At 35.9% G+C, this 12,785-nt stretch overlaps 1 protein-coding gene across 4 annotated transcripts in view; it reads right to left on the reverse strand.

The window, feature by feature from the left end:
- LOC132204758 (uncharacterized) overlaps positions 1–12,785 on the reverse strand; it is a 47,907-nt gene that overhangs the window by 20,370 nt on the left and 14,752 nt on the right. For all 4 annotated transcript variants that reach the window (XM_059633503.1, XM_059633501.1, XM_059633502.1 and 1 more), the window contains exons 5-9: positions 10,664–10,735; positions 9,300–9,705; positions 7,000–8,329; positions 5,482–6,014; positions 2,426–2,769 (exon numbers count right to left, since the gene is read on the reverse strand). In XM_059633503.1, the coding sequence (XP_059489486.1) occupies positions 2,426–2,769; positions 5,482–6,014; positions 7,000–8,329; positions 9,300–9,705; positions 10,664–10,735 (2,685 nt within the window). The remainder of the gene's footprint in view (positions 1–2,425; positions 2,770–5,481; positions 6,015–6,999; positions 8,330–9,299; positions 9,706–10,663; positions 10,736–12,785) is intronic.

Genomic DNA, 12,785 nt, shown 5'->3' on the forward strand with positions numbered 1-12,785 from the left:
GTAAAATAGCAATTAAAAGTTTAAAATTATTAATGGAATGAATCAAATAACTGATTGATGAAAGTGTATATGATGGTCGGAGTATGCAACCTGGAAAGGCTGCGAGACATGCGTGTTGCATACATCCAAAAAGCGAAGGAACTTGTCAGCCTAAGCGAGTGTGGTGTGCGTGCATTCATTAGAGGAGGCAGAAATAGCTGGAGAGCCTGCTTTGCGATTGCGACTTTTTACTTTACTTACTACGCAATAAAACAATGCCGTGTTTGCGTCTCAGCTCGTCATCAATTTCCCTAAGCAAATCACAGCTCACCATGCTAACCTCCACCATCGCTACAAAATTGGGCAGCAAAACAAAATAACCGAAAATCATGTGGGCACAATATAAAAATTGATAAATTAAATTTCATGACAAACGTTTAAACATAAGATGTGCAAATTTCATAGCCAGACAAACTTGTAAAATTTCCAGTAAATAATTAAATATTTGTTACCTGAAATAATCAAAGTTTCAGGTAAAATGTATTTGAATTAAACTTTCTCAAACAATTCGTGGTTTCAATCGATTTGGGTGTAAAAATTAATTCCTCCAGGCTTAACCTTGTCAATAGCTTTCAGTATTTATTAATAAAGTTTATAGCCCTGGATCGATATTTGACAATCTGAAAAATTGTTTAAAAAGCTCAGTTTTAAAGTCAGTTTATGTTAACTATAAAAAAATCTCACAGAGTTTATTTTTATGTCATTTTATCAAATTCTAAGTATTTTAAATAAAATTAAGGATACTAAAATTCCACATTTTTGTTCTTAAATTTCTGACGATATGAAAACACAGAAAAATTCCAATGAAATTTTCAACATACAGCAAAATTTAGGTAAAAATTTAAATTAATTAATATAGAAATGATTCGATTAAAAATCTTAAAAAAAATTCACAAAAAGGTCTCAAAAATTTTGAATTTTGAACCAGAATGACACAATTAGCGTAAATGCATCGTCAAATTGAATTTTATTAATTCTATTGGATATTTTTCAACACCTAATACAAATTTAAGAAAATAAAACGTTCAACTTTTTTGTGCATATTTTAACAGCGCCTTTTCTCTTTACATTAAAAAAATCTTCCCATTTATTCATTAATATTTGAAAAAATAAATTGCAAAACGATCTTTAGCAGGTTTTATTGTTATTGAAACAAAATTTAGTCCGCGATCAAATTTTTGACAAATCCAAAATCTATCTCGGATGTCGCTTTTCGCCCACAGCCTCTTTTTCGACCGAGCGGCAGTCGGTCGGTCGGTCGGTCGGTCGGTGTTCATTCGGTCAGAGAGGTGCTAAGGGAAGTGTGTCGGTGTGGATATCCCAAAATAACGCGGCGTGTGACGTAACGCAAAAGGGAGGGAAAACTACTGCTCCCTAGTTTGAACCAACGAGTCCATCAACCGGCGCCGGGTTTTCTCTCTCTTTTCTGCCGAGAGAGAGAGAGATATAAACTCGCAACACCCACACCGAGCGTGACCCAGAAAATTGAGTCATGCGTAAACATAATTATGGGCTCGCGAGCTTCACCCCTCGATCCGCCCATTACGCGTGATTTAATTTAAAACCTCGACGCTTTACGCCCCCATTATTCTGCGTCCATTCATTCGCCTCCAGAGGCAGCCGCTGATTGATTGATTGGAACCGTTTCGGACGCGTTATGTTAAACGGTTTTGTCGTGGAGCCACCTGAGAAAAGTCGCGCAGAAAGATTTGTTACCGAGGAGACTCGTCAATAACTTTTTAAAAGCTGTAAATCACTCTGTCTCCGGAGAGACGTTTTACTCGCCTTGCGCAATTCGGCGATGGAAACATCTCTCGCGGATCATTAAAAATTGGAAACGAGATGAGACAGTTAAAAAAAATATATAAATAGATAAAAATAGATATTTACGATTTCCTAGCGATTTTATTTATATTCCTTATAAATTTCTTATGAGGAATTTTAATTATTTATATTAATAGAATTTGATATTTCATTTTTGTTGAAAACCAATAAATTAAATTTAACTATACAAAATTTGTACCACAAATTCCTAAATTAATTTCTGAGAAAATATACAATATTGAGGCCATTTTCATCTGTTAAATCTGATATAAAAATTTGCAATTGTTGACTCAACAATCACAATAAAATGTCTAAAATTTAAAACAAAAATCTCTCCTATAAATGAAGCCAAAGTAAAAAAAAAATTGAATCATTTCATTATAAAATTAAATTATTTCCTCAATTTTAATATTTAATGAAACAATTTATATAAAATTAGAACCGTTTTCAAGTATCGTGTCGAGTGTGGTATAAATTTATTCATTTTGGCTCCTGATTGTTGATTGTGTCCCAATAATTTTTGAGAAATTTCGCCCCCTTTTTTAACACGTGGAAAACTCACCCTGCTCGAGAGGAATCATCGTGTCGGGGAAGTCGGTGTGGCCGTCGGCCGCCTCGGATCTTGCGGCCACCAATCTGGCTGTGGCGATCGAGGCGAACTCCTCCAAGAGGGCGAGTTGCTGGAGCGTGCCGTCGTCCACTTGGTCTGGAGAGGCGGCGGCGCCGAGCGGAGCCATCTGTTGCTCGTCCGGCTCGTCAAGACGCTCCTCTTGGAATTGCTGCTCCTGCTCGTCCCTGCGCCGCTCCTCCTCCAGCATCTGCTGCTCCATCTGCTCCCGAAGCATGCGAAATTGTCGCTGACCCTGGATCTCCACGGCGATGTCCCGCTGCTTCGAGATGTGGTACCTGAACCCAACCACAAGTCTCCGTTTTGAGTTTGTCCCGTTCGGGTTCCGTGAGTTTTTGGTCCAGAATAAATTTTTACCTCTGTGATGTTTTATATTTTTTTCTTTCCAAATTCTCTAAAAATTGAGTAAAATCTTGGTAATCCAGATAATTTCAGTAATTCCTAGATTTGCAAAAAAATCTTCCATTGATTTAGGGGGAAATCGTCATTCGAATCTATTGCCAACTGTCTTTATTGCCCAAATATCTGTTTTTATTAATCTTTAATTATTGCTTTCAATGTTTCCAACATTAGGGTAATAAATTTACAGTTAATTAATACTGAAAATATTAATTTAAATATTTTCTTTAATGTATAACAATATTTTTTTATTTTTTATTATTAATTATATTTTATTACATTTATAATAATAATAATTAGACATTTTATTTTTTGTGGCTATGATTAACTTTATTTAATTAAGAGATTGAACATTTGAACAAAATAAGCGGAGTTGCTTTTTTCATTTGAAATATTAGCATAAAAGGACATCCCAGTGTTATTCAATATAGATTAAGTGAGTGAAATCTCTCTAAGTGATTGTCTCGAGGGTTTTATTCTTGATGATTTATGCAAATTAACATTGTAAATTAAATAACCAAACCATGACCAATGGTGAATTTAATCAATTAAAAAATTTAAATTAAAAAAATTGTTCATACCAAACAGATATCAAATTTAAACTTGAATTCATTTGCGCCACATGAAACTCCATTAAAATAAGAAGTAAACAAGATTGTTGAGGATTTTGGATGGGACATGGTGAAAATGTGGGTTGCTTTTGGCTGGTTTAACGTAAACACCCAACTCCATTGCTGTTAGAAGTGCCAAATTCTCGAAGGAATAAGACAAATGAGTGAGCCGTTGTTGAAAAATAAAATAACAAAGCTTGGAAATTTTAGAAATTTACCTAGGAATTCTATATAATTTTAGATTAAACCTACTTTTGTGTCAATTTCGATCTTAATAATATTTTTATAATAACACATGAAAAACCAATTAATGTATATTTAAATTGAAATATAAAATACAAAATCTGACAATTTTTTTTAAAAAAATGTAGCTTTTCACTCTTGGGTGCGTCCAGGATAGATTTGAGGGTAAATGTTAAAAATTTTTCTTGAAAACATGCCAATCCAATTTTCAAGTATGTTGTTGGGGTGGTCAAGAGGCCTCGCTCACCAAATTTTCAAGTCAAAATAAGGGGTGCTTTTCCGGGAAATCAGATTTTTCCAAAAACAAAAAATATGGAATATCTTTGCTCCTATTGAGAAATTGTTAATGATCTTTTCACTTCCAGACGTAACTTTTTACGCCCGACAACTTTTCTGTTGCCAACTTTTGCGTAGGTCAAAGGTCAAGGTCACTAAATTGCAAATTTCACTTTCTAACGCAATTTTCGCAAAGAAGCACCCCTCAGAAATTTTTCGCAGTATAGAAAAAAATGTAGCCCCAAGTGTGTAGAACAACATCCTTGATTTCCAGAATGGCATTATTTTTAGTTTTTTAATTAATTTTAAATGAATATTAAAAAACAGTGAAAAATCGCTTTTCCGCAATAGAAAGTAATTTTCAAACAGCGATAACTCATTTTCTGTTAGAGATACGCAAAAATGTTATAGAACAAAAAGGATTTGTTTTGACTTTTTGCATCTAGTCATGTATTGTTTATACAGGTCAGGTCACTTGGGGTCATTGACCTCGGTGACCTGTGACCTCAAAAAATAATTTGTGGAAAATGAGCTTATTAAAACCATTCCATAAAATAGTTCTTCCTAACTATGTGCCAAATATTCAGTAAACTGCTCTTAAAGGTCACAGGTCACTGAGGTCAATGACCCCAAGTGACCTGACCTGTATAAACAATACATGACTAGATGCAAAAAGTCAAAACAAATCCTTTTTGTTCTATAACATTTTTGCGTATCTCTAACAGAAAATGAGTTATCGCTGTTTGAAAATTACTTTCTATTGCGGAAAAGCGATTTTTCACTGTTTTTTAATATTCATTTAAAATTAATTAAAAAACTAAAAATAATGCCATTCTGGAAATCAAGGATGTTGTTCTACACATTTGGGGCTACATTTTTTCTATACTGCGAAAAATTTCTGAGGGGTGCTTCTTTGCGAAAATTGCGTTAGAAAGTGAAATTTGCAATTTAGTGACCTTGACCTTTGACCTACGCAAAAGTTGGCAACAGAAAAGTTGTCGGGCGTAAAAAGTTACGTCTGGAAGTGAAAAGATCATTAACAATTTCTCAATAGGAGCAAAGATATTCCATATTTTTTGTTTTTGGAAAAATCTGATTTCCCGGAAAAGCACCCCTTATTTTGACTTGAAAATTTGGTGAGCGAGGCCTCTTGACCACCCCAACAACATACTTGAAAATTGGATTGGCATGTTTTCAAGAAAAATTTTTAACATTTACCCTCAAATCTTTCCTGGACGCACCCTCTTATGATACAAAATGATTTTATTTTAACAAAAATTGAATCTGGTCTGAATTAATTAAAATTTTCAATTTTTTAGATTATTTTTGGAAAAGCACATGGTTCAGTGAACAGCTGGCAACACCGATGTACGTGTTTACAAAACAAAACACTGAGGAATTTTTTCTATTCTGGACCAAAATCGAAACCCGTCTGGATGATTAAAGTGTGTTTTTTTTTACCCTTGTTTGTACCTTTCGACTTCGAACTTGCGGGCCGTGGTCAGGACGGACTGCGTGTGGCTCTCGTCGATTTTGACCTCGTCGTCGAGCCACTCGGACAGCATTTTGGCCTTGAGGGCCTCCTCGGACTGCTCGTCCGAGTGCTGGTCGACGCCCATGCGTTTGTGGGGTTCGTGGTAGGCGCGGCGTTGCGCGAACTTGCAGTGCAGGTCGAGCAACAGGGCGGCGCGTTCGCGCGTCAACTGCGGCTCGGCGCGCTGCTGCGCCGGCGACAGGCCCACGGCGAACGGCCCGACCCCGGTGGGGTACCACCTCGACGGTGGCGGCGGTGGCGTCCGGGCTAAATTCGGCGCCGGCCTTATTTTTAATTCGGCCGCGCTGGCCAGGCCCCAAGCCAGCATCAACTCGCGCCCGCGCGCCAACTTAGACACGGCGGCCACGCACAGCGTTCGCAGACGCGGCACCGCGGCCTGCACGTTCCAACCACTGCTGCACACCGACGAGCACGTGGACGCAACGTAAATTGTCGTTCCCTTCAAAATTTTAATCAAATATTAGGGAAAAAATCATGAAAGTCCCAAGTTTGCAGAGAAAAAACTTTTTAATGGGGATTTAAATATGAATAACTGAATTGACAACATCAAGAAATTCCAAATTATGAACCAAAAGATTAAATTTCCCAGCCTTATAAGCAATGAAATTTTTTGTTTTCTAAAATTTCTCGAAATTTGAAAAAAATAACTGGGTTTTAAGTTGCAAAACTTTCGTTTACAAATAAAAATTTTAATTTTTAATTATGTCAAAATTCCACTGTCCTGAAATTTACGGTTCAAAATATTTTAAAAATTTATTTTTTTTAGAACGAAATAAATCAGATTTCTAAAAATTTATAGTCTCCAACAGAAACTAACGATTTAATAAAAGCTCAGACGTTTGACGATTATCTTTAAAGTTGGCAAAATTTAACAAACAAACAAAAATCACATTTTCCTCTATAAAATTTTGATTTTTTAGCCAAAACAAAGTCTTGAAAACCATGGAAGCTATCTTTGATAAATAGAATAGTAAGCGGAATTTTTAAATCTTCAAAATTGCAGCAAAAAAAATCAATAAAAATTCCTTTTTGAATTACTTATCAATATTTTTAACTTTTTGTAATACGTGGTTTTAGCAAATAAAAAAACTGGGCAGACTTAACTTTTAATTTGAAGATTAAAAATATCTTTTCTCCTCAAATATTTGAACATATTTAGTTAAATTATTTAATTTACATTAAAAATAAATATTTTATCTTTTTTAGCTATAAAACAATTTTGTCTTAAATAATTTGAATATTATTATTATTTAAATCTGCCTAATTGAATAATATAAAAATATCCTTATTTAAAGAAAAATTATTAAATTAATTATTTCAGGGCTAACAAATAATTTTAAAAATTTGTAATAAATTCTTTTTAAATGATTTTAAAATGATAAAATTTCTAGTGAGCAACATTTTGATCCAGCAAGAGCACTCACCTGCGACGCATTGGAGTCGATTGATGCGGACCGCGATCTCGCCGGTGATATCGGAGTTGATAAGGCGGCTGACGATAAACTGCTGATTGGCCCAGCACTTTTATTTTCGCTATCGGAACAGTCGAAATCTGCTTCCTGCTCGGCTGGCGATTTTCGCAGCGAGTTTTGCAGCACCTCCGCCAATCGCTGGGTCACTTGTTCCAACGAGGTCAGCGTCTTTTCCTCTTCGAACATTAAATCCTCCTCCTCGGGTCGTTCGTCTTTTTCCAGCAATTTGAGCAAATCCGGCACGTCTTGCACCGACGAGCGAGAATCGCCCATGCCGTTCTTGATGAAACTCACCAACTTATCTTTGTTGGTCTCGAAAAGCGATTTGTCGTCTGCGATCAGTTGCTCGGCAAACAGGTTAATCTGCTCCATTATCACAGGACCGCTTGTTTCATTCATCAACTCATTCATTTCGTCGAGTTTCGCAGAGAATTTGTCAATGATTTCGGCCGATCGCACTGCCATGTTTTCAAGCTGCTCACTTTCCTTGCAGATTTCCCGTTCAAGCTGGTCAAAGTTTTCGTTGATTGTATCCATGGTTTTGTCCGAACATTCGACGACAACGACTGAGTTCCGCTCCTCCAAAGGAGTTTTAAGAAAGTCGAATTTGGCGATTTCAAGTTTGGTTTTCCGGTCTGGAGGCTCGGTTTTTATCGGCAAAGGTTTGGACTTGCTGAAATCTTCCAGAACTTGGCTAAACCTCGGGTTCACCTCAATATCACAGTTTTGCTCAGCTTCTTGAATCACAGCCTCAACAATTTCCTTCTCATCCTTGCAAGCGGAATTTTCTTCCTCGTTTGAATTAATTGAGCTTTCGATTTTCAGCACTTTCAGCTCGTGGCTGTTTGAAAGACCGATTTCCACTTTGGATTCTACCACCGAGTTGACTCTTTCGTCGTTCTGCTTGCAGATTTCCTCGAACTCGGCGTCCACATTTCCCTCCAGGTCTTCCCTGCTGCAAATCGCTTCAAACTCCTCCCCTTCGACCTTGACCTCTCGGACCACCAGGTCGGTCGAACTGGTGACCAACACCGTTTCGTAGTCGTCGTTGTTTTTCAATTTTGCGGCTTCAATGATTTCTCTGCTGCGGCGCCGAACGATGGCCGACGCGAGTTCGTCGCACGCGGCGAAATCAGCGTCCACGTCGGAACTGCTGCTGTGGTACGGCTCGTAATTCTGCTCCTCTAGATTCATGATTTTGTCAAACTCGAGGGTTGCTTCGTCCAAGTCGGAACGGCCAGCGTCCGACTCGCCGTCGCTCGAGAGGAGGCTCTCTTGAGTGCTACAGAAGCAAAATTAAAATTGAAAGTAAATCGCATAAAAAAAATTTTGAAAATGAAAAATGAAAAAAAGTTTGCCCTTGTTGACTTTTTTATTGGAATTAAAAGTAGCAAAAGAAAGGTGGGGGGAAATAGAAAAAATCAGCAAATGTATAAATCCCTTTTTAAATTTTTTTTTTACTTCAGTTTCCTTAAATAAAACATTGAAATGAAAAATTTTCAAATTGCAATTCAACTGGGATAATCCAGCTTCCATATTTTTACTAGTAACTTGTTATTTGGAAAATATGATTGTCAATTCCCTTGCACCCTTGGGACAATTTATGTTAGAAGCAGTATTAAATTTGTAATGATTAATCTTCAAATTTGACTCTTCCCTGTACACATAATTTCCCAAGTTCAAATTTAATTAAATTTTATTAAGATAAAATGATAATGGCCAAAAAAACTATTATTTATTTATGAAAATAAAATTATTTATAAATATCATAAATATAAACCGTGTTTTCCATTAAATATATTTTAAATATTTTAAAATAATCATAACTTTACATAATATTTTACTTTATTTAATAAAATTAAAAGTTCGTTAAAAATAACATAAAATATTTAATTGCGGCCTTATGTTAGTTACAAATTTTGTTTCTGTTGAAGAAAATCATATTATTGAAGAATTTTGTAGAATGATCAAGGAAAACTTCATTATTAAATACAATTCATCCCTCGAATTGAAAAGAAAAAATTTTAAAATAAAATATTCATTAATATTCATTTCTTTGATATACGCCACAAAAAATAGAAACAAAAATCAGTTCAAAGGTGCAAGTTTGAGAAAAACAAGTTTTTACGAGACGTCAGAAAAAAAGTTTCCCTGCTTGAAACCCCGCACATTAAAAACCAAACCACGCATTGCCAATTGTGATATCTTTTTGAAAAAAGGGGGAGATGAAGGGAGATAGGTGATGAACCAACCCTCTGAGATCGACGTCCTCATAAATATTCTGCTCGGCGTTTCCCGACTCCTCGTCCTCCCTGATAACATCGAGTCTGCGGAGACTCGGCGGGAACGTCTCAGCCTTTCGCTTCAGCATTTTCATCTTGCTGGCCACGTGGATCTCAAAGAGCCGCTTGATCTCCTCGTCCAGCTGGTCTTGGCTCCTCTCCTCGGACACGACAATGGCCTCAGCGTAGACCAGGGGATACGCGTGCACCGCCGCCGGCAGCGGTGCAATTTCCTCCTCGTCCACGCACTCCCACCGCGGCTCGGACAGCAGCCCCGTGTCCGAAGACAGCACCTGCGTGCCCACCAACTGGGCTAGTTTCCGAGCCCGAAGTCTTCGCGTCCGCTTCTGTCTGCCGCCGACGCGGTGCGAAGAGCCTTCGGGACATCACCAAAGTCAAAAAGCCACTCGCATATTGTCATGCGCTTGGTCAGTCTCATTCCACGCCACAAAACTCACTTTTGCTTGGTTAGATTTAAATTTTTTATACCATAAATTCGAGAATTAACTGAGCTACTCACACTGACACGACACTCGACGACGGACAAAGCTCGCGGGTTAGCGGAACCAATTTTATTTATTATTTGCATCCGGTTTGATTGGTTTAGCATTCGTAAATGTTTTCCAAGTAAAATTAAATCAATTTTATTTTTTATCCCGTCAATAGCGGGAAAAGATTAAGTTTATTGAATTAATTCATCTTGATTTAAATGTAAAAAAAATCCAATTATTTAGGAAAAATTCAATTATAATTATTTCCTAAAAAAACGGAAAATTTTGTTGGATTATTAATTCTTTTGATTAATTACAATTTAAAAACTAAAATTAATTGATATGAAATAAAAATAAATTTTATTTGACTCAGTAATTTCTGTTCATTATTTTTTCCTTTAATCAATAAACGTCTTTTATAATTTTTTGTTACGATATTTCAAATGCTAATATTTTACTTCATTTTAACTATAATTTTATATTTTTTTTATTTATATAATAAAGGTGTAATTTTTATAATTATTAATATAAATTTTTAATTATCGTCTGAAATGTTTTATGTACCTACATTTAATTTGTTTTAATGCCCTCAAACACCCCCAATGATAATATTGAAAATAATACGTTCTTTGAAACATTGCGACCCAAAAGGATATTTTCAATTATTTTCTGGAAAATAGTTTGTCTAGCTGTTGAAATTTACACATTTTGTTGGTGAGTGTTTTTGAAGAAGCATTCAGGATAACTATCAACTACAAAGCACACACCATTCCTTCAAAACTCCAAAACCAAAAATGTGCAACTATAATAACGACGAATATTCGTCACTCTTTCTTTACTCACTTTTGGACGATTCGTGGCTCGCGGCCGGTTGATTTTTGCTCTTGCTGGCACTCGCTTGTTGCTGTTGAACGGCTGAAACATATAGATTGGAAATTCCAGTCATTCGAGAGCAATTAAAAAGTAGCGCGGTCTCTTACATGACACATCAAAGAAAAAACTAAAAGCGCTATGAGATTGTTTGCTTGGCTCAAATATTTGTTTGTGATAAGATGATAAAAAGCGGAAGTATAATAGTCACTTTTTTAAAGGAGTGACCCAGTTTTTTAAAGCATTTGAAACGTTTTAAGAAAGCCTTTCGAGATGCTTGTTTTAAAATTACCTTGGTTGCAATTTAATACAGCGTAAATTAGCGAAAATCTGATATTTGGGTGCATTCACATAGGCAACCTGTCATACAATGGTGTTGGGCAGGTTGCGTTTGTTAGTTCTCACTTTACTATTATATACTGAAATTTCAGTGAAGACAAAATAAAAGTTGAGCAATCAAAATTTAAATATTAATATAATTATCTAATAAAAAAATGTTAACATGTAAGCGTTAAAAATTTTGAATTTCCATTTGTGAGATTTTTCGACTTGAAATCAAAACAAAAATAAATAATCAAACTAAAAAAACGAGAATTAGCTCGGTTTTCACTTCATGAACGTCTACTCGAGGGGCCACTTTTCCTTTCAATTCAAACTAATCAAACTTGCACAGATCAACAAAGACAAGAAAATATTTAAAGGAAGATCTGGAACTTTTAAATATAATAATTGAAGTTTTAAATATCTTTCACGTCAATGTAACAGAAGTGATTGTTGTTTGGGCTCAAAAACTTATTTATCCAATCGAAACGCTTGGCAATAGTCCAAATCTGCTCTGATTGTTGTGATGCGCAAACCTTGAGTCATTGAACGTAAAAACAGCCCTCTTTCTACTATGTATTAAAATGTGTGTAAATTCAGATATACAGAAATCAAAATTCCCTTTCATCAATTAAATTCAGGGTTTCAATATATTTTGAGTAACTGAAAAAAAAAACACGCCCATGATTGTTTCACTATTTTGAACAAATATTAACAAAATATTTTAATTCATTTTGAATTATTCAATAATAATTTTAAGTTCCATTGTTACCATCTAATGATGCAAATATACAAATTAATGACAAACTCCAATTAAATAATTATATAAAAACTGTGAAAATGCAACAAAATTTATACCATTTGACCAAAGTAAACACTGGAATGTCATAAAAAGAGTCAAAGAAAATTATCGTCAGCTATTAAATTTCAGAACTCTGAACATCCGAGAAATTTGATTGAATCAAATAACTAAGGATGAAATCAGCTGTAAAATTAATATCGAAAGAGCTTTACCTGGCGAACAATCACGGCCGGCGCAAAAAGCAGCTGAAACGGACTGTCAGCGAAATGCCAGCGCGCAGTCACAAACACGCGAGCCAGGCCAGTTTCCCAATTGACTTGCTATCTGGCGCACGGACAACGAAATCCTTCCTCTACAAAACACACACAGCAGCGCACACCGAATGCAAAGTCGCACTGACGGGAGATGCGCGCGAGCGGAAGCTGCGAACCCCTCCATGCACCCACCGCGAGTAGTGCCGCCTAATGAAATAATAGGGTCATAACAAATACATACACGAATGCGATCACCGCTCGAATAACACGCTCGCAATCAATGAGCTCATTCCTTTCTTGCAGAAATTATAATATATAAATTTATTATTTGATGACGTGTGTGATCAGTTTCGAATGGGAACGAACGGTGACGGTGAAATCGCGAATGCCATTGAATGCGCGGCGGTTATTAAGTCGTTATCGCAATTATTTTCAAATTGTCGACGCACGATTCAGCCGCGGAGAAATCTGTCCACGTGTGAATTTAGCCGACGGAATTGTTTCGCCAGGTGGAATTTTGCAGTGCTTCTTATTTACTGTTGCGGTATTTTTCATAATTTTCAATTTATTTGGAATGATGGAATTGGAAAAATATAATAATTTTGAGTTTCATTTGAATGGAAAAAGTTATTGCCGGTGTCTATTGAAATATACAAATTAATGTTAATTTTTTATAATTTTTTTGCTAACTTTTGTAGCAAAATTTGAATTCCATTCC

Source organism: Neocloeon triangulifer, unplaced genomic scaffold (genome assembly GCF_031216515.1).
Source record: "Neocloeon triangulifer isolate White Clay Creek 2 clone unplaced genomic scaffold, ASM3121651v1 ptg000022l, whole genome shotgun sequence".
In the NCBI taxonomy this organism is placed as follows: Eukaryota; Metazoa; Arthropoda; class Insecta; order Ephemeroptera; family Baetidae; genus Neocloeon; species Neocloeon triangulifer.